The 27,183-nt window shown below is 44.6% G+C and overlaps 2 protein-coding genes across 2 annotated transcripts in view; both read right to left on the reverse strand.

Annotated features, from left to right (window-relative positions):
• Positions 1 to 808: 808 nt before the first annotated feature.
• LOC108505863 lies at positions 809 to 6,070 on the reverse strand. The gene is made up of 2 exons (XM_017832270.1): positions 5,765 to 6,070; positions 809 to 3,663 (listed from the first exon to the last, which is right to left on the reverse strand). Exons 1-2 carry the CDS (start codon positions 6,068 to 6,070, stop codon positions 2,203 to 2,205), a joined length of 1,767 nt encoding a protein of 588 aa, XP_017687759.1. The 3' UTR covers positions 809 to 2,202.
• A 4,480-nt stretch (positions 6,071 to 10,550) lies between these two features.
• Positions 10,551 to 27,183, reverse strand: part of LOC108505860 (protein BEAN1-like) — a 52,703-nt gene continuing 36,070 nt past the window's right edge. The window contains 3 exon segments of the mRNA XM_017832268.1: positions 10,551 to 13,170; positions 13,591 to 14,580; positions 14,582 to 14,788. Coding sequence (XP_017687757.1) covers positions 14,448 to 14,580; positions 14,582 to 14,788 — 340 coding nt within the window. The 3' untranslated portion in view covers positions 10,551 to 13,170; positions 13,591 to 14,447.

The raw sequence follows: 27,183 nt of genomic DNA on the forward strand, positions 1-27,183 counted from the left end.
TTGAGTTTAGATTGTGATGAGTTTATTATGACCTGCAGGTACTTGGAGAGTGAACTAGTGGGGGTTTCATTCAGGACTCATCAGCTCAAGTATTGAGTTGCCCTTCTCTGGTGCTTTACCCTCTGAATGTTCTCTTCAAGGTAATCCTTTCAAGGCAGTTTGGACTGTGTTCACCTTACTTTTTTTGTGTAATTTTAGGGGAATGATCCCTGAAGTACAATATACATACATTTTCCCTAATGGTTTTGGTTGCTTTAGCTGGAGCAAGGAAGGCATCAGTGAGCACGGATTGCAGACATTTGTCTGGCACTTGGAGGACACAAATATTGGGTGACGTGGCCTTTCAACACCATCTGATGGTATTGCTCTTGGAGATCACTGCCTTTCTTTTGCAGTTTTGTGGTATGACTAAAAACCTTGCATTGAAGGGACTGCACCAAGTCAGGAACTGCAGTTCATGTCTCGTTAGTCCCATTTGATGGGCTATTTTTTTTCCCAAATCACTACGACTTATTAATGATGAGTGCACTGAGCATTTCCTGGTTTAGTACTGAGTTAGTACTAAGGATCCCAGTGATCCCAGTAATGCCATGCTATGGGTCTGTTGTAAATCTTTAGAATTCTAGCTTAAAAATAAGATTTTGTGTGCTAATTAATTATCTTTCTTATTGAAGCTTATTTGTAGGGGGATAGTGATTATTCTTAAAACCTTCTGTTAAACTTTCAAACCTTTTTCTTCTGTAAAAGAGTCCAAAAGAACTGTTTCTTTGGAAATGGTTCTATAAATTTGAAGTTCAGTCATCAGCAGTTTGTTCTAAATTCTGATTTCATTATGGGTTGTAGAAGCCCAGGATGCATGTTTTGTACAGTCCAGAAAATCTCACTTGATGGTTTAGTACAGAGAATCCTACAGCCCAGAGGATGTCACTGTGATTTGTCAGGAAAGAGCCCTGTGAACATTTTTTGTCCATAATAACTGTTTCTCACAACCTCACCCAAAGCTGAAGGCAGCCCTTGGTGTGAGCTTGGGCAAAGTTCTGTTCCTCCCACACTGCTGGAACCAGGGGATGGCAGAACTTCAGCAATTAGTGGTTCAAAAAGCAGATCTTTACATTTTAGCTTCTGAGCTTTTTCTAGTGTAATCCATGTGCTCCTCTTTGAATTTTTTGAGGGCTGAACATCAATTATAAGCTATTTATACAAAATTAATTTCAGCTACTGTTTAAACTATACATGAAACAACAAAGCACTTTTAGCATCCAAAGCAGAGCCCCATATTAGCCACTGTGAAGAAAATTAACTCCACCCCAGCCAAAACCAGCAAACACTGAAGTGCTGCTGGAAAAGCTGCTCAATGCAGTATTAAAGTGTCCTTCTGGGTAACAAGTGTATAAAGAAGCACTGAAGACTCTGCTTAAGTACAGTACCAGTGGCTAGGTACTAGGTACAACATTTAATTCATTTTCTAAATGAATTAACAGAGGCTCTCCCTGGTGTGACTCAGCTCACAGCTGATCCAACACTCCTGCTCCCCTTCCCTCTCAGCACACAGCACTGCTGCTTCCAGAGAATCCCTCATCCTGGCTCTGGTGCTCACTGCAACCTTCTCTGCTGACATTTCCTTGACAATAAAATGGCACAGAATGACAGTTTTTCCTCCTTAATTTTATGATGAAATAAAATGAATAAAATGAACTGGTTTACAGAAAAATTCTGTGAATCCTGGTGCAGATTGAAGTGGCAGGAGCAGGGGCAAGGGAAATGGCAGCAGTAGCTGGATCTCTCTCCTGGTGGCAGTGAACACTTATGATGCTCAAAGCTTCTCTTGAAAACTGTGGTAGTAACCACAAAATATTCTGGTTATAAATGAAGGCAGGTATAAAACCCGTAATACAGGTTATTGCCTCTCCAAACCCAAGAGTGTTCACAGGGCTGTTTCCCTCCTCAAACCTAGAGGAACGTTGTCAAACTTTCTAAACTTGTTCTCAGCTGAAGGCAGGAGGAAGATGAGCTCAGAACAGCTTCCAAGGAATGCAATGAGCTAACAAACTACTCCTGTTTTTTACTGTCCAAAAGCAGTAATGTGGTTTTGGGTTTTTTTAAACTGTTTTGACAAAACTAACCATCTCCTTGAAAAGATGATCAAGGCCACAAGTGAGAGGCAAAACCCCCAGGCAGATTAGAGATAAAGCACTGGTAGACTCAAATGTGATGGCATAACATTCCTTGGTCGGTCCTGTCAATAATGACATAAGGCTCCTGGTTTTCACTCAGTTCTGAATTCCAGTTCTCCAGAGTTACTTCACTGGATTCAGGAGGGTCAGGTTCAGGCTGCAGGAGGGTCCTTCTGTCCTGTGTGCTGCTCCTTCTTGGCTGTGAAGGCTGAACATCGATACTCTGTGGTGGGATGTAGGTGAGGTTGGGGGGCTCTCTGATGTGCCTGAAGCCCTCAGAGGCTCTGTGTGTGTTACCAGTATCCATGAACAGTCTCTTGCCATCAGAACCAGTGGTGGAATGCTCCGTGTTCCCAGCAGTACAGCACAGGTCTGAGGATGGCTCAGCATCAGCCAGATATACGTGTTTGATTTTGGAGTGATTAAATTCTCTTCTGTGCCTGTCACTGGCACTTGCACATGCTGCTGCTGCAGGTTGGCCAGTTTCCTCCACTGGATACATCAGATCTTCCTGAGTGTCCTTGATCTGTAGTTTTGTGAAAGTTAAGGACAGATCACAAACCTCCTCCTCCCTGGGGACAGTCTGGGCAGAGGCAAAGTCCGTGTAGGGCAGAGACTTCAGCTCAGCGGGTCCATCGGCAGGGTCTGGGTCTATGCAGTTCATGGCATCCTTGATTTCTGCTTCAATGGATTCTTGGGGCAGTTGTGAAGCTCTGAACTCCACATGGGCTGAGCTGTCACAGGGGCTGTCAGCAAACATGGCAAAGGCTGGGGGGCCGCTGGCTCCTGGGGACAACGGCACAGGCCCCAGCTCAGCCCCCCGGGGCTCTGCAGCCAAGGCACATTCCTCACTCACACTGGCTCTTGGCTCTGTCTGAAAAGCCCTTGGAGAACGATTCTCACTGAAAACAGGTGTTTGTCCTATGACAATGTCACTGTACTTGACCAGGAAGTCCTCGCTGTCCGAGCACGGCCCCGGCAGCCGCGCGGAGCCGACGCCTTGCCTGGGGAGTTCCAGAGCGATGGAGGTGGATGGAGCAGCTGCTGCCTGAGCCAACTTATCCTTGACTTCCACATTCCCAGCAGCTTCAAAGGACAGAGGGCAGGGAGCTGAGCAGTTCTGCTGGAGAGCGAGGCACAAAGATGTCTCACTGCTTTCTTCCTTGTCTGGATTTTCCGTGTCTCCCCTCTGGGGTGGGTGATCTCTGTCCTGCTCTCCTCGGTGCTGCTGTGTTTGTGTTCTCTGCTGGAGGGGCTCCTCCAAATTGCCACCTTTTCCTTCACTTGTCATTTCCAGGATGGTTTCGCACTCGATCCTTGCCAGGAATATTTCAAATGCAGTCTGCTTTGTTTCCTCATTGTTTCTCTTTTTGACAAGTGAAAACTCTGTTGCTGTTGTTGCAACGTACCCTATTTTCTCCAGGACTGCTTTGACAATGTCATCTGGGAGCACTGACTGGATATAGTAGACAAAGTTACCAGTGAATGTCTGAAACAGAATGAAACAGAAAAACACTGAGGGAATGGGGTGGAAGAAAATGTGAAAGACTGAAAATCAAAAATACTTCAGAAATTGCTTACAGCTTTCAAAAAAACCCGTGTTCCTAAAAGCCTGAATTGTGAATCACAGTGAGTGAGGCTTTTCTAAAGCATTATTTTGTCACCCTCTCAAGCATCAGAGCTTTGCTACAGCACATTAGTTTCAGTGAAGTGATGCCAGTTGAAACCTGCTGAGGTCCTGGCTAAGAGCATCAGCATTCAAAAAGGAAGAGAGTGAAGAAATTATTTTAGTCAAAGTAGAGAAAACCAGAAATAAATCTTATGTGCTCTACTGAAGAACATAAGTTTTTCAAACAAACAAAGATTCACAGACTAACTCACTGAGGTCTGATCTTTTCCTAAAGAAGCAAACAAGATGCACTCACTGTTAACTGCATTTCCTAATTGGTGACAAGGCTGTAACATCTCCTTTTTCCACGGTTCAGATTCCTGCTGTAACTTTACTACCTTTGAATTAAATTGCCATTTTTTTGAAAGCACCTTTTTGAAGGCAGACCATCCTAGCAGAAATATTGCCCAAACACCTCTCTTTGCACAAGCTTTCTGCAAAACATTAATAGAATGCTGCTGTTGCTGCATAACAACTGCAAAAATAATATTTGCTTGGTTTTAGAGCTACCCTAGACATGAGGCCCAGTTTGTAAAGTGGAAGTGGTTTTTGGTTTTGTCTGAAATACTGAGATAGGAGAGACTCTGTCAAGCTAAGTATGATCAACCCCTGGCAAGTCAGCACAGAACAGAGGTGGGAATGCAAAGTCAAGACTTAGACCTTGTTTTCAGGCTGCCCAGCTTGGGACAGCCAGACTTGGGACTACTGCCTAAGGCTGAGACCTGAGCATTGGTCTCACAAGCAGAAGCTTTGGGGAGAACAAAACTGCCCCCCAAAATGGCCACAGTTATGTATAATGTAGGACCGAACCTCAGTCCATTCTTGGGTAAATTTGTCAACAGTGCTTTGCAATCCCCACCTTCAGCAGGCCTGAACTTTGAGTTACCCACAGTGGTCTTCAAAGTTTAATTTTAATGAAACCTAAGATTTTGTGTTAGGAGAAGCTGAACCCACCAGCTGTAGGCCTGGTTATCTTATGCTTTGCCCTCTTTTAAGGAGATGAATGAGAACAGAAACCTACAGTTGTTTGAGAATCCACAGGGGGGACCTACGTGCAGGGAGAAGCAAAGAAATGGCTCTTCCTCACTGGCACGTGTTGCTGAAGGAAGGGCAGTAAGTTTTCGTGCCGGGTGTTGGGGATTCTGTTGAGATTTTGCACGTGTGAAGATTGTGTCTCTTGAGGGCCATGAGACGTGCGAGGTGTGCTGGGGAAGTGGGGTCACCGTGACCACCTTGCTGCGAAAAGCAACAGCGTTTCCTCTTTCCCAGGGGCTGTTCCTGCCCACCCCCAGCTGGGATAAGAGGCCTTTGGCACCAAAACACCGAGGAAAACACCCCCTCCTTACAGCAAACAGAGGTGAGGGCTCAGAGTGGTGAGAGGCAAAGCTGCTCTGCTGCCTCACCACAACCGCGGCTCTATTCCCAGCCCCGCAGCTGCTCAGCACGGCCGGCCTCGGCGGGGACATCCCAGGGAGCAGCCACACATCACACTGGGCACTGCCCCGGGCAGGATGTGCCCATGACACTGCTCCAGCTCCCAGCACCCTGTCCCGGGCAGGATGTGCCCATGACACTGCTCCAGCTCCCAGCACCCTGTCCCGGGCAGGATGTATCCATGACACTGCTCCAGCTCCCAGCACCCTGTCCCGGGCAGGATGTGCCCATGACACTGCTCCAGCTCCCAGCACCCTGTCCCGGGCAGGATGTGCCCATGACACTGCTCCAGCTCCCATCCCTGTCCCGGGCAGGATGTGTCCATGACACTGCTCCAGCTCCCATCCCTGTCCCGGGCAGGATGTGTCCATGAAACCGCTCCCAGCCCTGTCCCGGGCATGACGTGCCCCTGGCCCCGCTCCATCCCTCGCTGCCCTCCCCGGCCCGGGGCTTGGCCCCGCAGCCCCGGCTCCCCCCGGTCCCGTACCTTGAGCGAGCGGATCTCCCTGCGCCAGGGGCACAGCAGCAGGTTGAGACAGAGCAGCTCCAGCAGCTCCAGCGCCTTCACCAGGTCGCGCAGGGCGCGATCGCCCCGCGCCCGCCGGCACCGCTCGGCCACGGCGCGCACGTCCAGGGCCCCGCTGTGCCCCGGGCCCGGCAGCCCCTCCGGGCCCAGGAGCAGCCGCCGCGCCCGGGCGGCAATGGCGGGGTCGGCGCAGGGCCCGGGCCGGGCCGCGACCCGCGACAGGTACAGCGCCCGCAACGCCGCCGCCTCGGGGCCCCGCGCCGCCATGGCCGGGCAGCGCCCCGCCCCCCGCCCGCCATTGGCCGCCGTGTCGCGCGGGCCCCGCCCACTCCTCCCGCCATTGGCCGCGCCACAAAGGGCCGCCTCTCCATTGGTGTTGCGGGCTGTCAGTCAGCGCGGGGGCGGAGCCCCGGGAACAGAAAGCGAAAGGCGGGAGGGCGGGGCGGAAGTGGCGACTGGGGGCGTGTCCTTAATGGGGCGTGTCCTTAATGGGGCGTGTCCTTAATGGGGCGTGTCCCTAATGGGGCGTGTCCCTAATGGGGCGTGTCCCTAATGGGGCGTGCCCTGTCATGGGGGCGTGTCCCGTCCCGTGAGCTTCTGTCGCGATATGGGAGCGCGTCCCGGCCTGGTGCTGTGCCGCACGCGGGCTCCTTTCCCGGCCCAGCGCCGATTCACACACCGAGGCGATGCATTTCTGTTTGTATTGCAGCTGTGCAAAGCAGGGAGCCCACGGGGGGCTCCCCATCACCGAAACTTTACACCACTCGTACGTTTTAACAAACAAAGGCATCGGCATTCCTTGGTTACAGCTGACATCACCTGCTGTCAGTCAGTGATCAGCCCCTCTTTGCTCGATATGTCCGGTGAGCCCACAGGGGCTGCTCTGCCCTGCTCTGGAGCTGGGTCCGTTCTGAGCTCAGCGGGTCCATTGGCTGGCCCGAGCTCTCACTGCTGGAGTTGCCTTTCCCCAGGCACTGCTCAGTCCTGCCGGTATCGCTCCTGCCTCTCTCCCAGACAGCCCGTTCCTCTTGGAATTGTCTTCCCTTTGCCTTAAAACACAAGGTCAGCCAAGCTCAAACATTCTCAAATCACTTGTGTAATCATAACTGTGCAGCTACAGCTACTGACTGAATTTTTATTTTCGTTGTTAAAGTCCGATTCAAATCCTGAGGGTCTGGCTGTCAGTGTGAGGGTGTGTCACTGGGAGTGAGGGTGTGTCGTGAGGTCTCGCTCTTGTCATGAGGTGTCATGATGTGTCACAGCAGAACAGTCACACCAGGTCTGGGGAACAGCTGGAACAGACTTGTGTCTGCTGAGGTGGCTGACAATGTCCTGGAATGGGTTTAAATGGAGGTCAGGTCCAGCAGCTGGAAATCACTGGTGATTTCCAGGTGATCCAGGTGATTTTGCTAATCTTGAATTTGGAATCTGAATTTTTGAGTCACCACCTGTGGCTACTACGACGGTGTGCACCTGTGTGACTTCCTAAACCAGTGCTGGCACTGGCCTCCCATGACCTTAATTTTTGTGTGGACCAGTGCCATTAGTGGTGTCTCCACTGACTTGCTGCAGGTGTGAATTAAAAAGACTTCATGTCTTTTTAATGCCTCATCTTATTACAGATTGTCCTCATGACAGGACAGATTTAAAAGTGAATATCTGTCTCACTGCTAGCCACTGAGAGTGGGTGGCTTCTCCCGATCCACTGAAATCTTGGCCTTGCTTGGCCTCCCCAGTCCTGTGTCTTTTCCCCTGGAAGGTGCATGTGGAGTGTTGCAAACAAGCTGGTTTCCTCTCTGGCTTTCCAGACAAGAGGACTTTCCAAAAACATGTGCTGGTGATCGTCATTCCAAGTGACATGTCATTAGGAAATACTTCTGTAGAATTTCTGTGTGGACAATTGTTGTATAAAAATTGCTGGTGCAGCCAAGAGGGAAGGGGGGACAGATGCCCCTGGTGCCCCCATGTTAAAGTGAGGTTGTCTTGTACCTGCCTCACACAGCAAACACCGAGGTGTCTCTATCCAGCTGTCTGTGAGTGTTATTCCCTGAATTACTTTGCTTCTACAGACTCCCAGGATGGGATTTATTTTCTGTGTTTTGAAGATTCTAGTGTTATAAAACTCTGTTCCCTAAAAGGGAAGCTTAATCACTTCCCTGGCATGTGTGTGTGGTACCAATGAGGTACCAATCCCATCACTGCCAAGGGGACAGAGCACTTGGGTACCTGAAAGTCCAGTTGCAGTTCCCTGAGCTGTGAGATCTTCTATCAGGCTCTTCCTTCTTCAGTGAGATTTTGAAAGGATTTGCAAAGAAGTTTTTCTCTTTTTTTCTTTTTTTTTTTTTTTTTGTCTATAATAGTTTTGTTTATTACTGATTTCAGTTTCTTGCAGAAATAAAAAATCCTGCTATGACAAAGCTGTGACAAAAAAATCCTAATTTTTACAGGTTTCTTCTGCTGCTTCATTGTAATTTGAATTTAAATTTTAAAAAAGAAATCTCTCCATTGTAAATGTACTGGGTTCATTTGAAGTGTAACAGAATCAGAATCTATGAGTTTTTTTAAGACTACAGCAAGGCAAATCTCTGGCCAGAGGAGAGAAGGAGGAATTCAGCAGAGAGGAATGGCCACCTCCAGCTGTTCTGCAAACTTGCTGTTTCCTGGAGATCAAAAGGCACAATGCCAATACCTGGTGAATCACATCAGGCCACACACCTGACTCTTATTGCAGTTGGGCTGATTTAGCCTGAGCAAGGTTTTGGAACAATATTGGTAGAGAATGCTGGAGAACAAATAAGAGGATCAAGGCATTGGAGCCAAAACATGAATGAACCACCCTGGATTTTTCTGTGTTCCTAAAGCTTTAACTCTGTGCCTCTGCTGGACATGGAAGATGTTTTGCTTGTTATTTTTCCTTGCTTTGGTGGAAATGAGAACATCTGGACCTGTCTGAAATCTGAGCTGCAAATTTCTCATATTCTTATGAGTTCAGTCAGCAGTGTTCAAGCACAAAGTACTGTGAGCTGAGGAAAAGGGAAAGGAGTATGTCCTTTGTTAGCTGAGAAGTTTTAATGCATGAAATGCTGCTGGGAATTCAGAAAACATGAATTTAGTATCTGATCTATCTACAGTTTCCATCTCACATGTAGAACATCAGTGGAGCTGGAGGTGCTCTCTATATATTGGATATATTTTTGGTGATGAGTATTTTCACTGAAAGGTCTTTGCTGTGACAACAGTATGACCTTGGAAGCCAAGGGTCACCAGTGTGGTCTGGGCGAAGAGAATCTGTTTCCAGAGGGTATTGGCAGAGCCTCTGGGGTTTGGAGAGCTGCTAATACAGATTGAAAACACCACAGCTGCCAACTCCCAGACCATGGAGAACCATCAGACACTGTCAGACAGTGACAAAGAGAGCACATGGGAAGCTCTGCTGGAAGGGGAGAACTGAAACTTGCCCTTTCCATCTCTAGTAATGTGGAATCTTTCTTCCTCTATGATGTATCAAATATTAATTCTCCATTTCCCCTCAGTTCTAAAATCTCATTTCTATATGGCAGTGAAGAACAGCTTTCTGTTCTTTGTCATGCAAACCCAAGAAAAATAATAACCAGGCCATTTAACTTTCTTGTTCCTTCCTCCAGGCATCAGGTTCATCAGATTGTAGAGCCTAAGCCTGGGCTCTGTTTCCTACCAGAGCAGGAGGGAATGGACAGCTGTTTGGAATGGTTTAAGAACAATAGCACTGTTTATATTTCCAGGCTGCTGATGTTAATTTTTCCTTTTTTCCCTAGTAGTGTAACACTGTTGGCTCATATTCAGCCCACACTTGCCTGAGTCTCATCCTCAGACATTCTCCTGCCTTCTGACAGGTCACTGTGTGGTGCATTTGTGAATTGGAGCCTACATTTCTCAAGTGCAGGACTTGCATATGTGTCCACTGAATTGCACCTTGTGCTTTCCAGACTATTTCTCTCTCTCTTCAAATTCCTGTCCTGTCCTCCTACATACTGCTGCTTCTCCTAGTCTGATGTGGTGTGCTGATTTTAATAGGTCCATTCTCTCTGAAAGCTCTGAAATCCAGCAACACTCAGTATTTTCATTAGGACATCTCTGACACATCCTTTCAAACTAACCCAGAGAAATTGATACAGACTCCCTTGTATGATGATTATTATTTTAATTCATAGAAGGCTATGGCTATAATTTTATATAGAAAGTATTTCCGTAGTTTAAGGTGGGGAATGATTTGTCAGACCGTACAAAGACCAGTTAAATCAGTCTGATGTGCTTACCATTCAGGAATAAACCATTACTCGCCTTGTTGTGCTAAAAAATTATCTGTTTGAACACTTCTGGGAGAATTGACCTTTTATTTCCCAGCATTTCATCTTTTCCCTTGGTGGTATGTAGCTATTTTCCAGTGTCCTGACTTCAGTGATTTTCTCAGGTATCTATGAAAGTACTTGTGAAGGTTTCTGATGCTTCTAGAAATCTTGAGAGCATTTCAAGGCTAACAGTTTTCAACTTTGTAGACTCTTCCCTTCCTGCTCTGACCTTGGCTGGGCACACACTGACCTGAGTGTTCCCATGGTTGCTTATTCCTGACAAATGTAAAATCCAAATGGAAGTGATTAAAGAACAATGTTGCTTTGTCAGCAGTTCCTCAACTGCCTGATTACCCAGAGACTAAAGGTGGGTGTCCCAAAGTGGTACTGGCAACATAAAAAAGCACAGGAACCATACCAAGAGTGGATGTTCTTTACTAAAAGTTCTGTGTAAAGATCAGTACTAAAAGTAGAACCAAAAGAGGTGACTACAGAAATACAGGATTGTGATCACATAGCAAGGAACAGCATGGCCAAGCAGTTTATTAGTCATATAAGAAATGAAAGCTCTGTGTTAAACCTGGCTTTTAGCACTGGCATTAGAATTTTCCAAGAGTTTAGGATAAAATCTGACAGCAGAATAGGAATTTCTTAAGAGCAGCATCAGGAGAGACACTGCCCACTTTGCTGAGATTTATCTGAGATCTTAAATATTCTTAAAGAAATTAAAACATGTTCTTATTGCATCATTACAACAAATCTCATCACTGTTGCAGTAGCAGTGTTGGAAGCTGTTGGAGCAGCTCTAGAGCTGCAAACTTCTCTTTGTAGTGTTTTAGAGCTAAAACTTCTTTTTCTAGTGCTGTCTGTTTGCAGAGGTATTTGGTTGGATTTATAAGACTTTTTTTCCCCCCACAGCTTTGTTGGACATCACTCAGTTAAAAACATTAACAAGAGCAGAGAATTCTAAGCCACTCTTGCAGGTGATCGTGGTAAGGTATCACTCTGCCTTTAGTTCACAGTTTGTTTTTTAAAGATATTTGTTTGCAATGAATGAAAAACCCTTGTGTTCAGTGATAACTTAGAAAATGCTACAGTATGGCAGTGTATGATTTGGGTGGCTCCATATCCGTGTGACCAGGCAGCTGGGACTGATCTGATTATTTTGGTGAATCCGTGCTGTGAGGATGCCCAGACTTTCTGCAGTGGTTCACACCACCAGAGGGAGCAGAGTGTGAGAAACGCTGCCGCTGACAGTCCACAGTGCTGGGGATGCTTCAATATTACCAAAGGATGAAAGACTTTGATTAGTTTTCTATAACCTTCCTAATGCATTGCTGTCATGAAGTAAAATGTCCATCTCCCATTTTCATCAGAGGTCCGCTTAAAATCACCTTGTTTTGTGAACTACAGATAGAGACTTAGGGCAGGAAATCCCTGTTAAAAAGGTTAAAAGCCAAATAGGTCCAAAGGGTCCCCCACCATGCACAGACACATTGTGTGCCACGTGTGAAGAGCCCTCTGTGCTTGTCTGCAATGTCCATGTTTGTCATGTTGCATAAGAGGCTCGCTGTGAGGACAAAAGAAATTACATTTGCCTTCTAATTTCTGTGGATGAGATTTCCCCCTGCACCTCCCCAGCCCGAGCCTGAAGGAAGCTGGGCTGGTCCCGTGGCCTTTCCGTGTTCCAGGCAGGTTTCCAAGAGCTGCAGGAAGGCACAGCTCTGAGAGCAGCTCCTCTGCTGCAGAAACAAACCTCTGTGCCTTCCTTCACTTCTGAGTTTCCTGCCAATAAAACTGACTGGTGCATTTCTGGGCTGGTTTTCATCCCTGGTCCCTTATAGGTGATGAAGGGGTTTGTTTCTCTTATTGCAGGATACTTTGTGTACCACAAAACTGTTTAAATAGTACTTTGTATAGAGGAATTGTTCTCTCTGCTAAAAAATAAAAATATGAAATATAGCCTACATTGTGCCAATGCCTGCCAGCAGTTTTGCAATGCAAAATGGTGTATTTTTGTTCTTTTGGGTAGAGTACACTGAGAATATTGAAAATCTTACTGAACTGCAAAAGAATTCTGTTATTTTAGCAAAATACATATTTACTGTCATCTACTTAACAAAAAATGCATACTTACCTCACCTCACCTCATCGTGTGCATATGACTCAGTAATGGTATAATTTATATAGCAGAAAGAAGCATATAATTACTTCCCATCTAAGTATTAATTATAACTGTGTCAATCCTTGGAGTGTTGAATGATGATTACAGTTGAAAATCATTCCGTATTTACAGAAAATCTAAGTGCAATTTTAATAATTTGGATGATGGTTCCTTTTGAATACAATTATAGATTTGCTATACTCAGTTTTATGTATCCTTTGGTGGAAATAGGAAATGAAGTCCTTTCTGCAAGTGTAAAAAAACCTTTTTTTTTTAATTTCAGTGAAAATACCCCTAAGATTTAGTGGAAATGTGCCTCTGATAACTCTGCTGAGTGGTGCTCACTGAAGATGTAGATACCCAGGGGTTTTCCATTAGACAGAGAACTTAAAAATGATTTAAAAATGTTTAGTGCAAACACAAGAGGGATTGGTTTTCTTGCAGTTACCAGTTCCAAAACAACACAGCCAAGAAGTTTCCCAAGGGTGCTCCCCCAAGGAAAGCACAGGGCTGAGTTCCCCTTGCTCTCTGTGTGGGTTGTGTCTGTCCTCAGCCAGACTCACAGCAGCTTCCAGATGAGGAGTGGGACTATTCCAGGCAGAAGTGAACAGTAGGATCCAAACTATTTTAAGGCAGTCAGGTGGAACTGTGCTCATTGCTCACCCTTTGATCTCAGGGCTGTCCTCTAGTCCCAGTCTTGCAACTTGTTTTGCTGGGCCATGAAAAGGAAGAGAGGAAAGCGGCTCTTCCTCTGGCACACGTGCACCTCAGGTGAACAGCAGGATCTCTGGGGTGTGTTGTCCTTTAGGGGTGTTCCCAGCACCAGGGGAGCTGGGCACAGCAGGGTGCTGCAGGGTCCTGGGGCTTGGCATCATCTGCATGGGGAAAAGGAGCAAGAGGTGACCAAGGGACCGGCTGTCAGGGTGTGCCCACTGCCCTGCCCACCCCAGGGCCACACGCCCTGCCTGGGGAGCGCCTCTGTGTCACTCTGTGTCCCCCCAGCCAGGGGGGCTCAGTGTCAGAGCAGACGTGTCCCAGCGATGGCATCCATGGGGACAAGGGGGCTGGAGTGCCCTGGCCATTCCTGGTCACCCCCTGCTGTCCCTGTGCCCTGCAGCTCCAGGTCCCTGCACCCACTGCCCTGGCAGCAGCATGGAAATGTCCTGCTGCTGCTCACTGGCTTTGTCCTTCCTAGTTTCTTTTCTCAGAGCTGGGAATGGCTCCGAGGTTTGTGCTCACAGTGAGTTCTCTGCTCCTGTGCCCAGCCCAGCATCCACTATTTACATCACACTCACCAGTTCCTAGAGGCCACTGCAGCAAAACTGCAACCCCTTATTAAAAGAAGAGCCCAGGTCATGCCTGAAAATGCATCCTGGGTGGGAATTGGCATAAAGCATCCTCTGGGATTCCTGTGCCCTTCTCTTGGCTACGGCAAGTCCCCATGAAGGCCATGAAGCTCCCAGGCCTGCACTTCTGTAGGTAAAGCCAACTGGTGTTTGAGCATCCACTGCCACTTCTCCATCACTTGCTGATGGTTTCTTTGAGGAAGACTTACAGCAGGCTTTGCAATGGTCTGGAAAGTCTGGCACCAAAGGAAAATTGTGGCTATCCAAACATTGCACTCCCTTTTTCTTTTGCTTCTCTATGGTACTGTTCACCGTCTGTTTTAGGCAGTGCCTTGTCTCTCTACACTGAAATACATACTTAGACCAAAAAATTATTTAAAAATGCTTTGTTGCCAAGAAACGGAATGAAATGTACTTGTGATACCTTTAATGACAATAAAATGCTCTTCTTTTTCCTTCTGCTCTGAAACATGCAAAGTATCCTAAAATCAACAAGTAGACTTGACTGGGTAACATATCTGCATTAGGAGTGTCTGATTTCAGTGTGTTTTGAAATGCTTCAGGAAGGTCAGGTGTACTGCTTGTCACTGCTGCTCTTTTATGCTGTGTGAGGTCATGGAACACTTTGAAGCACAAAGAGGAAAGTTTAGGTAAACTTTAAAAAGTCACTGTAAAAAACAAAATCCCGTTGCATCCCTGTTTAAAGATATAAAATAGGTAAAACTTCCAGAGGTTTTATTCTTCCATTGAAGTGTTTTTGTTGGTCTGAGATCTTCAGAAGAATTGAAGGAAAGAGCCACTTCTGTTCACATGATTTGGGGCCTGATAGTGGAAGAACTGCTCTGTACTTCTGTTGGAACATGTGGGATGGGGATATTCTGTTCACACCCCACTGTCTTGAACAGGGGCGTAGCCTCCAGGGTGAGAGATGACAGAGATGGATGGAATGGGCTGCTGCAAGTCCTGCAGCCTGACTGCAGAATTTGCAGCCTGTCCTGTAGTCCCAGATGCTGCCTCCTCTTCCTGGCTAATATAGATATTTATAGGTATTTCATTTCTTTGACAAGGGTCCATGAGAGAATATGGGGGGGGATCATCTGTGGGAATATATATTTGTGTTGCTCCTGGTCCCACACATTCATCATAGCTGAAAGAAAAAAGGAATTTTTCATTAGACTCCTGTGAAAAAAAAAGCCACAGTACATTATTTTCAAAGTAACAAGGGCAGGTAAAGTGAGAAGAAAAGGATCATACGGTGTTTTGTTCCTCAGCCCACATCTTTGCTTGCCCTGCCATGTGAGACAACGAGAGCATAATCCCTAAAAGCACATCTCCAAATCCATATGGATAATCCCCGAGGCGCACAGGCACCACCAGTACAATGCAGCCACGGCTCATTCCTGCTCTCACCTGCCTGGAAGAGCCAAGTTGGAAAATGGCGTGGGGGAAGTGGTGTTGCTGTTTGGTAATGAACCTTTGCTGGAGCCTGCAGTGCAGTGTCACTGAGGGCTGAGGTGCAGTGTCACTGAGGGCTGAGGTGCAGTGTCACTGAGGGCTGAGGTGCAGTGTCACTGAGGGCTGAGGTGCAGTGTCACTGAGGGCTGTCTGAAATGCAGTGTCACTGTGGTCTGTCTGAGGTGCAGTGTCACTGAGGGCTGGCTGAAATGCAGTGTCACTGAGGGCTGTCTGCAGTGCAGTGTCACTGTGGTCTGTCTGCAGTGCAGTGTCACTGAGGGCTCTCTGCAGTGCAGTGTCACTGAGGGCTCTCTGCAGTGCAGTGTCACTGTGGTCTGTCTGAGGTGCAGTGTCACTGAGGGCTGTCTGCACTGCAGTGTCACTGAGGGCTGTCTGCACTGCAGTGTCACTGAGGGCTATCCTCCACACCCCCAATCCCTAGTGCTGTGACAGAGCTGGGCTGCAGACAGTGCTGGCAGGGCAGCAGGATTTCGTGCTGAGGGGCAGAGTTGTGGTGAATAATCCTGACTCATGTGGGTCATTCTGAGGCTTGGCAGACCCAGCAGATGGTCCATCACAATCCTGCCAACGAGGAGGGGTGCAAACAGACGGATCTGTGGGGTTTCCATGAGGAGCCAGCTCAGGTGTACCCGGGTTTTTAGTCCTGTCTGTGACACCAAGAGGGTGCCAGGGGAAACTATTCATTCCCTCCTCACTCTGCTCTGTGCTCTCTGCCCTGCTGGGAATGCAGACAGGCTCCTTGGATGGGAGCTTGGCCTGCACAGCTGGACTTTGATGATCCTCATGGGTCCCTTCCAGCTCAGAGTGTTCTGTGATTCTGTAGATAGCAAGCCTGGATAGAGCAGGGTGTCTTTGTGTTTTCCTGTGTTGTGTGTTGCAGGAAGTGGGTGGGAACAGGGAATGCACACGAGCAGGCTCCGTGCCCTGGTGCTGGGCACTGCCCTGCCTCGAGCCCAGGGCTGTGCAGGGAGTGCCCTGCAGCCCAGAGGGGCTGAGCACAACTGCTCCCCCTGGGCTGTCCCTGCTGCTCCAGGGTCTGTCCTGGGTTCTGCTCCAGGGTCTGTCCTGGGTTCTGCTCCAGAGTCTGTCCTGGGTTCTGCTCCATGGTCTGTCCTGGGTTCTGCTCCAGGTTCTGTCCTGGGTTCTGCTCCCTCTGGGCTGTCCCTGCTGCTCCAGGGTCTGTCCTGGCAGCACCTCTTTGCCCACACACCGACCCTGCCTCCACTCCTGCCATCCTTCAGCTCCAGTGGGCTGAAGGAAGCTCCTGTTTTCCCAGCTCGCTGGCTACAGGCAAGAGTGAGACAGAGCCATAACACCATGACCTTAAATGTTAGACCTGTTTTGTTGGCTGCCTTGTTTAAGCATTTCAGGAGCATTTTAAATTGAATTCTGAACAAGGGAATGCTTCCTTAAAAAAACCACCTGAAAAACATTTGTCTGGAGGCAGACAAATTGAGAACTGCAGAGCTATTATGATGTAGGATATTTCCTGAAGCCTGGGATATTTAGCATATGTCTTCTCAGCAGACTGCAGGCACACATTCTGCCCCTTACTTGTGTCCTGCCAGGCTAAACCAAGCTGATAAACCCTGCTGTGCTGTGGGTGCTGTGCCTCCTGCAGACCAACTTGGAGGCCCTGCCTTGGTTCAATCTTAACTTTCCCTCAGAGTGCCCCTCATGATTTTCATACAAATAATAGGTTTTGCTGCTATTGTCCCTAGTCCAGGAGATGGAAATGGTTTTTTGGCAAGGGAAAGGTAAGAAAGCGAAGTCATAGTACTGGGTTATGAAACTCAAATATCCATAAGTGTTTTTATGTTTATATCCCTTTTTTCTAATTTTTATATTAATGAGGACAATGGCTTTAAATTCAGACTAGAAAATTTCCATTTCCCCATCAGAAAATGATATTTGAAAACATAAGTCTGTTCTGAAGATCCTGAGTAGGGCTCCCAGCTACTTCAGAAAAAGTCCCAGCATACAGGAATTAGAATTATTTTATTTTATAGCATATGAAAAAGATTTCACCCCAGCCTCTACTAAATACACTGAAGCTTTCAAACATACCTGATAGTCTATTAAAAGTTGTTGGACCCAAGTCAGAGATCAAGGACTTGATGTCCTCAACTCTCCTTGACCTCAGTGAGAGTAAAGTCACTCTTTGCAAGATTACTTGCTATGAGTTGCATCTTTATTTCATTTACATTTTGCTGACCCAAAGCCCAGCGAATTTATTTAAAATCTTTCCACAGATTTTGACTGACTTAATCAGGCTAATGAAGAGCACTTACTGTTACCACAGCAGAAGAGTTTCCATTCAGAAAAGCCCACAGGAATTTCAAGGTGGAAAATTTTCAATCCTTTTGCCAAGACACAAAAGAAGAGAAGCTTCTCTGCCTCCTGATTCTGGGCCCAGGCCCAGCACGTGGGAAATCTGCCACTGAGCTGAAGGAGAACTGGGCACAGTGGGAACTGTTTCTTCCTGGTGTTACCCGAGCACCTGCATTTCTCTCCCTTGGATTTAATTTACTGCCTTTCCTGAGCCTCAGCTCAGCTTTGCAGAACTGCTTGGTGGGGTAAACAGCAAACTGAGCTCTTGTTAAGGTGACTTTTAAGTGTCAAGACAAATGGGTACAAATGATGGTATTCAAGGCCTGGCATTTTAGTGTTTAGTTCCAAATATTGATATATTAGTGTCAGGGCACTTATTCTTCACACATACGATGGGTAAAAATAATGATCTCTTTTTCTCCAAAAGCAGGTAATGTTCCTCCCATCATTTTTGGCCCTTAAGATCACACTTAAAAAATTTAATAGGGTAATAAAGGACACATGCCAGACTTTCAATTTAAATAGCTTTTTGGCACCTTCACAGCTGCACCTACAGATTGTTGTGGCCAAGAAGAGAATTACAAATAATTCAGATAGTTGTTTGGGTTTTTTTTATAATAACTTTTTGTATTAGCAGTTTTTGATCTTGATACTTGGTTTCCCATGTGCTTTTCTATGCATAGTACCTCTCCTTGGAGAGCTGCCACTGCAAACAGCTATTGCTGTTACCAACAGTGAAGGCTGCAGATAAGATTCCTGGTATTCTCTCTTAAGGATAAAATGGAGGTGAATTAAGGTCATACAAGCACTTCACCTTTGTCTTTTTCCTTAGTTTCCAAGTGTTTTGTGATTGGGTTGGTTTTGTTTGTTTGTTTGTCTCTTTATTTTTGTTGGATTTTTTTGTTGTTTGTTTGGGGGTTTTGGCTTTTTTGTTTGTTTATTTCCCCCTTCTCTTTAACAGTATCAGCAATTTAATTGTGCTTTCAGAGTGCTGTTGTAGAGGTATTCCTGTACTGAAACTAATGTATTATAAACACTACAAGCATGAATTTTATTTTGCAGTTTCTCTTTCAAAAAGACCTTAATGTCTAAGGCTATAGAGCTTTATGATATTTTTTTTTTAATTAGAGGAATTAAGCAAGTATTATAAGAAGTAACAGTTGGACAGGCATCCACTGCCCACGTGTGTTTGTGGCTGGGAAATCATTCCTCCAAAGATTTAAAGGATTACTTATAAAAAATTGCAGTAGCAATAATGCCTTGCAGTTGATCAGCATGTATTGATGTGAATGATGGTGGACTAAATCCTTTCTGTCACCTTAAAGTGAAGCTTCACCTTTGAGGAGAAGAGGTGAACAGACTCTTGCATTCCAGTGCGGGGAGGTGTGTCCCAAACCAGCCCTGCAGTGTGACCTCTGCACCTCTGACACAGCTTTTAGGGCTCTTTCTTTTCACTTGCAAACTTGTGAACTAGACCAGAATGAAGGAGCTGCTTTTCATCAGCTGGTGTGGAGACCTCGGTACCAGAGGGGCCAAGAGGTGCCTGCAGTGATGGACAGCACTGGAAGGATCCAGAACCATCAGGGATGTCATTCCTGATATTAGAATGATAGTGTTCCATATGAGTCCCTTCAGTGTGATAATAATGCTGCTGTTTCAGCTGGGAAAGGGGCAGCTGGAAAGCTCAGGGTGTGTAAAGCTGTGGTGTCAACATGAGCCAATTCTGTGTCACCTCTGTTCAGCTGGAGCAGAGGAGACTGAGGGGAGACCTCAGTGCAGTTCCAATTCCTGGGCAGGGGCAGAGGAGGGGCAGGGACTGAGCTCTGCTCTGGGGGGACCAGGGACAGCAGCCAGGGAATGGCTGGAGCTGTGTCAGGGCAGGCTCAGGTTGGATCTCAGCCAAAGGTTCTTCCCCCAGAGGCTGGTTGGGCACTGCCCAGGCTCCCCAGGGCAGTGGGCACAGCCCCAAGGCTGCCAGAGCTCCAGGAGGGTTTGGATGATCCTCTGGGGCACAGGGGGTGACTCTGTGCAGGGCCAGGAGTTGGACTGATGATCCTGTGAGTCCCTTCCAGCCCAGCCCATTCTGTGACTTTATGAAGGGAAGCATCCCCTGCTCTGCTGCTCATTCCCACTTGCTCCTTGCACTGCTTCCTCCAAGCCAGGATCCCCAGCCTGGAGCTAAATAGGCAAAAAGTTTGTGTGTGTGTGTTTTTTGGATGTTCTTGTTTGGCTTTTGTTTTATTTGGGTGTGTTGTTGGAGGTGTGCTTTTTGTTTGTTTGGTTTTTTTTGGTATATTTTTGTGTGTGGTTTTTTCTGGGCCAGATTTCTCCTGATTTAGCTGCCTCAGCATAATCAGATGGGCACCAGGAACACAAGGAGAAGTGTGAGAGATGGAGAAAGGGGGGAGATCTGAGGCCGCAGCTCACAGGTAGAACATTTTGGCCACTCATAAAAGTGCAACCTCAGTAACTGCTGTGGGAATGAGCCGTATATATATTTGTGTAGTGTGTGTTCATTATATATATATATATATTTTGTATAAGTAATATGTGTATTTATATATATTTATATAAAATATGTAATTATATATATTATATGTATAAACACACACATGTATATACATATATATATGTTTTGCAACTGAAACTGCAAAAGCATGAAGCCTGAATGACTTAAGTAGAAAACCAAAAATCCTTGCTAGACTTTTTTAAAAAAAAAATACAACAACACTTATAAAATATCTGAGAGATTCAGTTCTGTGAAGTTATTGCACATGTAAAAAGTAGCTGAGGCTTCAAGTCCACTACAGCAGTCACAGGAAAATCCTTTTAGACAAGAAAGCAAATGCTTTTGGAAAGGATTATGTTACCATAACATAATAATGGGCCACAGGAACTAATTACACTGCATCTTGTGAACACCATGGGTCTTTTTTTTCAGCCCTCAAACAAACCCTTGATTACAGTACTTATGGCGAACCCACTTTAATCCATTGTTTTTTAAAATTCTATTATCTTGAGGTTTGGTGTATCTTACAAGCAGTCTTCAGGAGGAAGGGGTTCCTGACCATGAAATGTGCTGCTGTCTACATTTTTTCTGGCCTTGTTTCTTGTTTTACTACCCCCATTGTCATTATAGACTATGCTGTGGAGTTTTTAAGGGGCAAGGTAAGGCAAGGAGGGCTGATGTCTGTTAACATCTTACTGTGTGTAAATGTGACTGCAAAGAGGAGAATGTTGCTTAAAAAAAATTACAACAGCTCTTCAAGCTGACCTTCTTGACTTAGAATGTTGCAGGGGGGGAAAATAACTTTATAAATTTGTCAGGTCTCATTGCAGCAAGTGTTAGGATTGGTTTGTTGCTAAGGAAACCCAAAAGAGCTTATTTAACCAGCTGTCATTCCTGAATTATAACCTACTCTCTGGGGCAATAAGAAGGTTCTGCTTACAGAATTTTTTAAGATGCAAACAATAGCTAGTTGAAAAAAAAAGGCAAATCTGGGGAATGAAGAATTCCTTGTGAAATAGATGTCTTTGGTTTCCTTTGTTCATTTGTTATAGATTATGACTTTACAAAAAATTGCTCCGTTGCACTGTTTCCATTTTACTGATGACCTACTGCCTTATTTTGGTAATGGCAAACAATCACTAAATGTGGCAGATAAATGTGCTTGGCAGGTTTAACCACCATGAAAACACCACCAAGGATGTTCATATCCTGTCGTTACCTAATATAAAAGCTGAATTGACACAAATTATGCTATAAATCTCTGAAAGGAGGATCCAAAGAAAATAAACTCTGTGTTTGATGACCACGTGGGTGGTTCAGCTGATGATGCTGAACTCAGCACCATCTCTGGCTGCTCCCAGCTGCGTTGGTAGGACAGCAGCTTGGAAATCTGTGCCTGTTTCCTCTGAGATGTGTTTTCTTAGAATATATATATTCTTTGGTGATGTATAACTGCCATGAGGATGTGTATAACTTCTGGCAGAACAGCTCTTATAATGACCTATGTCATGAGACAGGATGTTTTTCTGTTTATTTTTGATACAGTGCATTTATTAATTGTATTTTAACTTTTATTTTTCATGCTTTGTCAGTGAATTATTAACACTAACTAAATAGTTTTATATAATAGCAATATATTCTATATTACTGATTGTCTCAGTCATTCACTTAGTTTAATTCTTGAACAGTGACTTAGAATGAAAAACCAAAAGGTCTTTGTTTATTAAAAATAAACAGAAACTTCTTCCTTTATTAAGAGCTAAAGAGCCTGGGTCAGGGTAAGCAGGGGAATTACAGTGCAAGAGTAAGCCACTGGAGTTCAGTGGCACCTTCTCCTGTGCACTTTCAGGCCCCCCAGTTACTGTGTCAGTAGGAAATCAAACTCCAGCTGCCTCTGGGCCTGGATAACATTCCATGAGAATTTTTCACTGTGCCTGATCCCAAATGCCAGTGGCTGAGGGGATATAACATAACCCCTGGAGGTAACAGCCCACAGTGTCAGTGTGACAGGGCCCTGGGGGAACCATCAGTAGATGCACTGCAGTATTTTCTGGGAATGCTGCATCATATATTTGAAATGTAGCTGTTTAAACAAGGGGCAGACTCCTCTTAAGATATCCTGGAGGAACATCTCTTTTTATAGCTGATCTGACTTATCTGAGTTTTAAGCTCCCAGAGCTGTGGCCAGGGCACCTCCAAGGTGCCTCTATGATCTTGGAGTAGGTAACCATGAACAATTATCACTATTATTACATATTTTAATGTTTTTCATAGTAAAAAAGCAACTCAAAGTATTGATCAAGGAAACATTTAAGGCTTAAGTAACTTAAGCATCCGAGACAAGAAACCTAAAGTTTGTTCTTTTTCTGCCTTTTTCCTCTTCATAGTTATATCTGGAATTTCTAGTTCCTCACAACTACAATGGGAGCATTTGTGTTCATGAGCACTAGAAGTCTGCATCTTTATTCTGTACCCTGTATCAGGATAATCCTGAGGAAGCTATGACTCTTTGATGCACAAATATTTCAGATGAAACCCAAAATTCAATGTAAGCAGTGTTCAGAGTAAGTTGAATATATACCAGATAACATTTGAAACTATTATAATGCAGTTTCAACATAATCGTGCACCTTTAAACAACAGATAATAAATGTTTTAAGTAAAACAAGTAATTCTATGATGAAGACTTTATGTGATGTATTTTCAGTGCTTATGGTCAACCACTTGATCATAAGCAGTGTTTGGTCTCTGCATTTCTGTAACCATTTCACAGTAGGGACAGTGAAGCTGTGGGCACTGGGTGAGTAACAATAATCAGTTGAGACAAGTTAAAATAAGCTCCCAAGCCTCCCAAGCCATGGAGTTAATCCACAAACAGGGTCCTAAACAACATCACCAATCCTTGCATGTCACCAGGACCTGCTGATATTTGAGGAATTTTGTAATTTGACAGGTTTTAAGAACATATTCCTAGAAAGGGCTTTGTTTTAATTATTATAGGAACGAATTCTGTGCAGGTGATGGAAATAGTAGCTGCAGGATGCAACAGAAAGTCTGGGAAATCAGAGAAAATTTTTTTTTGTAAATGCAGTTATCAAAGACTTAAGAGCTTTCAGTTGTGGTTGTTCTCATGGCACAGCAGATTTATTGTTAGAAATACTTTGTTCTTGAGTTTCATCATGTTTTTCTGCTTTCACTCGCTGCAGAGTTTTTTAAATGCAGGAACAGTTTGCACTTCTAGAGTGAAACGGGGACAGGTGTAAAGAAAGGCTGTTCAGACCATCCAGCTTCCCCACAGATATTTTTAATGACAGAAAGCAAAGGGAATTTTGTGTCTCAGCTTCAAAACATGCAAACTGAGGTGTGAGAAGATTTTTGACTGCAAATGCAAGAAGCAAGTAAAGGGAAAGGTGTGGGTATATGAGAGGGAACTGAAAAGCCATGAAAAGAATCTATTGCCAAATGGCTGTAAACAAATTTAAGCTGGGAAGAAGTAGTTTGCTAAAATAATTGGGAATGGTCTGTCCTTAGGTATTCCAGAATGAATATAATGGGGACAAAAGATCCTTGCAAACCCTGTTATGGAATAGGTACATTTCTGTTGAAATTTGGGAATAGCACTAGGATGGGAAGGGAGGGGCTTTTGATCCTCTGGTTGTGTGGAGTTTGGAGTTAAAAGAATTGAGAGTCTTAGCTGATGTCATGGTATCCAATTCATTTAAAACTGTCATATTTCCAGTGACACTTTTTACTTTATTGACTGAAATCTCAGTGAGGGTATTGAAGTGAGAACTGAACTTCAGCCCAAATGTCCATCTCATGCTTTGCCAACTGCCACTGGAATGTGCCAAAAGCTCCTTACCTGGCCTGCTGCAAGGAAATGGCCTTGGCAAAGGAACACACCAGAAATTAATGAGTTTTAATGTCAGTTCCCTGCAAGCCTAATTCTGCCTTTCAAGAAAATCTAGGAAGCTGGTCCAAGGCTCCTCCCTGTGATAAGGCTAATTTGCATCCTCAGAAATGAGGGATGGAAGAGAATATGTTGGAAATAAAAGTCCCTTAAGCAGTTTAATTGATTTGGTTTTCATATCTAAAGGGAAATTAGGGTCTGTCTTTAAGACCCCAGCATTTCCTTTTGCCATTTTAAAGCAATTTCTAAATGGATTTGCTCGTTTAAACAATGCAGACTGAACATGGATATTGAGAGTACTGGAATTTACCAAGTCTAAACAAGACAATTTTCTGCAGAACTGATTCTACATGGATTAAGCAAGATGAGCAGATGAGGTAGAGTGAGCCCACTGAAACAACAAAACCCCCCACGGATGTGTTTTAGTGGGAATTTTGGGATAATGGGTGACTTAATATTTTTTATTATCGTGTGCCCTGTGGGACACATTTCACTCTGAAATATGGAGAGGACTTTTCTGGCTTGCATTAAAACTCTTCCTGAAGCTAAAGCCCTCCATCTCCCTGAGCAGTCATTCCTCAGGGATGTTCTGTTTTGGGCACTCATGAGTCACAGATGGAAAAGGTGATAACCTTGGTTGCCTAAAGCTCTGTACATTCCTTAATATCCAGTCACTAAGGAGTGAAAAAGTACTTATCCCGGGGGGTGAGATGCATTTCCTCTGGCCAAAAGGTGAACAGTTGATAAAATTCCTCCTCATTGCTTGGATTTAGAGACTCTCACAAAGAAAATGTAATAGTGTTTCATTTACTTGGACTTTGGTTGGTTTGAAGCCATTTCAAACATGTGAGCTCAACTTATTTTTAAGCAGCTTTCTTACTCCTTAAATATATGAAAAGATAATCAGGAAAGCTCACTGTAAGTGTGAGTGTTACAAAGAACTTGTCACAGTGAACACAAGCTCGAGATCTCTGTTTATAAAGGTATGATCCCCACATGTCAGCGGCATGATTTTACCCACACCAGCACAGTGAACATTGAACAAATATTGACAAATATTGCATTTACAGGCTTTCCAGTAATTCCTTTCAAAATCATACTAACTGTGATGATAGTTATGCTGTGGCAGTAGGATTGTTCTTATGTTCTGTCCTGGCTGAATTTTTTTCAAGTTTGCTAATTTGGGGGGATTAGAATTCTAACATAGAATTCTAATATAGAATTCTAATCTATATATGGTACAGAATTGTTGTTATATCCCTTGGATCATCTTCCTCAGAGGACTAAGTTTCTTAGAAACAAATTCTTTGCCATCTCTGATAACAGAGATTATGAACCATTAACTTCTAGCAACACTACAAGTATCTGTACATGTTAAAAATAGGCTCTAAAATACAAGCCCCTGCTATCCTGAAATTTCTTAGTTCATACCCACTCTATTTTGTTTTTATGTTTCCCTTCTGCACCTCCTGTAAAATCCATCTGACAGATGCTAACACAGATCTGAGATTCATTAGATGGTCATTAATTATCCTAAAGGGATATTTATGGATAGCAGCACTGTGTAATTTGGGCTGTCAAGACAAATTGACCAAATGGCTTCTCTGTAACCACTCAGCAACTGAGGCAGGCTAATGACAAAATTCTGTGCATGGTATCCCTCTGAATCCAACACAAAATCTAGTGCAAGAAAGAGTTTAGTGAAAAGAGTTTAGTCTGGTGATCATCATGAGTCTCAAAAGAAACTCATGGTTTAGATATTGGAGCAATTATAACTCCATGGCATTTTTCATTAATTAATTTATGAATGAAAGTTTCTATATAAATAGCATTTTATATAAATAGTGTTACTGGGCTTTCAGGTGGAGGGTTGAGAGTGGGCAATCCTGAGCTGGGAGCTCTCCCTCAACCTCAGTCGTGTGTTTCATCAGCCTTCCCCTTAAATTATTTTTCCATTCATTTTGTGACTTAAAGGCCAAATGTAAAATCTAACAAAAACACCCTAAACTGATCACCCCCTTGTCCAAATAAAGGTGTCATGATTTCTACTGAAATAATTTCAGGCAGTGTGCTTTTATCAGGAGTGGTGTGTCCAGGAGCCCTGGATTCCTCACCCCAGCTCTGAGTGCTGCTGCTTCTGGCTGTTACCCAGGGGATTCATGCACTGAACGCTTTGGTGGCTGCTCCTGGCAGCACAAACTGCTTCTCACTCACTGAGTTCTTTCACCGAAAATACATTTTAAGAGTTATTTGCTCGTGAAGTTGCTTTCCTTGCTGCTCTTCATTCGTGTTCTGCTGATGCTCCACTGCATGATTAGCTTTTGGCCCTGCTGGTTTATCTCTATATTACATCTGGCACTGAGCAAATTACAAGGAGGAATTACATTAATTTAGCCAGTGCTATATTTCAGTGAACCTACTCTTCAAAATATTATTGTATGCAACAAGACTGATCCCAGGGAGTTAATATTTTAAGTGCAAAAGGTCAAGCATGTCTTGTTTATGCTTCAAGGCCATGTCTGACAGTCAGTTTTCCTGCTGTTTGCACCCATCAGTCCGAATAATCTTTATGATCTACTAATTGAAAAAATACCCTTCAGAGTTATGCCGTGGAGGAGAGTATAAAGGTGGCTGTACAGAAATTCTTCAGGCTTTTACATAAGGCAGTAATTCCTCAGTGCCTCTCACCCAGCCCTTTTCTGAAGTTACAATTGTCTATATAATGCATTAAGAGCAAGCTTAAAAGTCTCTATGTAGCTTTACTCTGAGCCATCTGCTGAGCTCTGCTTTCCCTCAAGTGTTCTACAAGTTGTGTTGCTAAGATAAAAATGACTAAAATTTTAATGGTTTGCCGAAGGTGTTTTTTCTAAAACATTTAACTCTGGTAGCAGTGAGAAAACAGCAAACCCATTAACAATAATCTTTACTGCAGACCTGTGATGCAGAGCTGTAGTTGCTGGGCTGAGCACTGTTTCCTTGTGTGTGCACAGTCACATTTGGGGCCCCATGGGCTCAGTGCTCTCACCTAGAAGGGAATCTGGAGGAGGTGGTGGCAGGACACCTTTGTGTCTCTCTGTTCTTAGCACTGGTGTCCCAGAACAGTTTCTTAGAACAAGGATGACACAAGATAACTAACTCATTCCAGGCTTGTTACAGAAGTAACTGCAGAATTTACGGGAAAGAGGGTTCATTTATTCCTGGCCTGTGTCACCCAGATATCTCCTTCCCAACAGAAATCCACAGAGCTGGAAAAATCCTTCTGTGGGCCTGTTTCAAACTGGAAGTGGAAGCAACCCTTGGTATAATCATGGGTGAT

The sequence above is a fragment of the Lepidothrix coronata genome, unplaced genomic scaffold, assembly GCF_001604755.1.
Source record: "Lepidothrix coronata isolate B3197 unplaced genomic scaffold, Lepidothrix_coronata-1.0 Scaffold200, whole genome shotgun sequence".
NCBI lineage: Eukaryota > Metazoa > Chordata > Aves > Passeriformes > Pipridae > Lepidothrix > Lepidothrix coronata.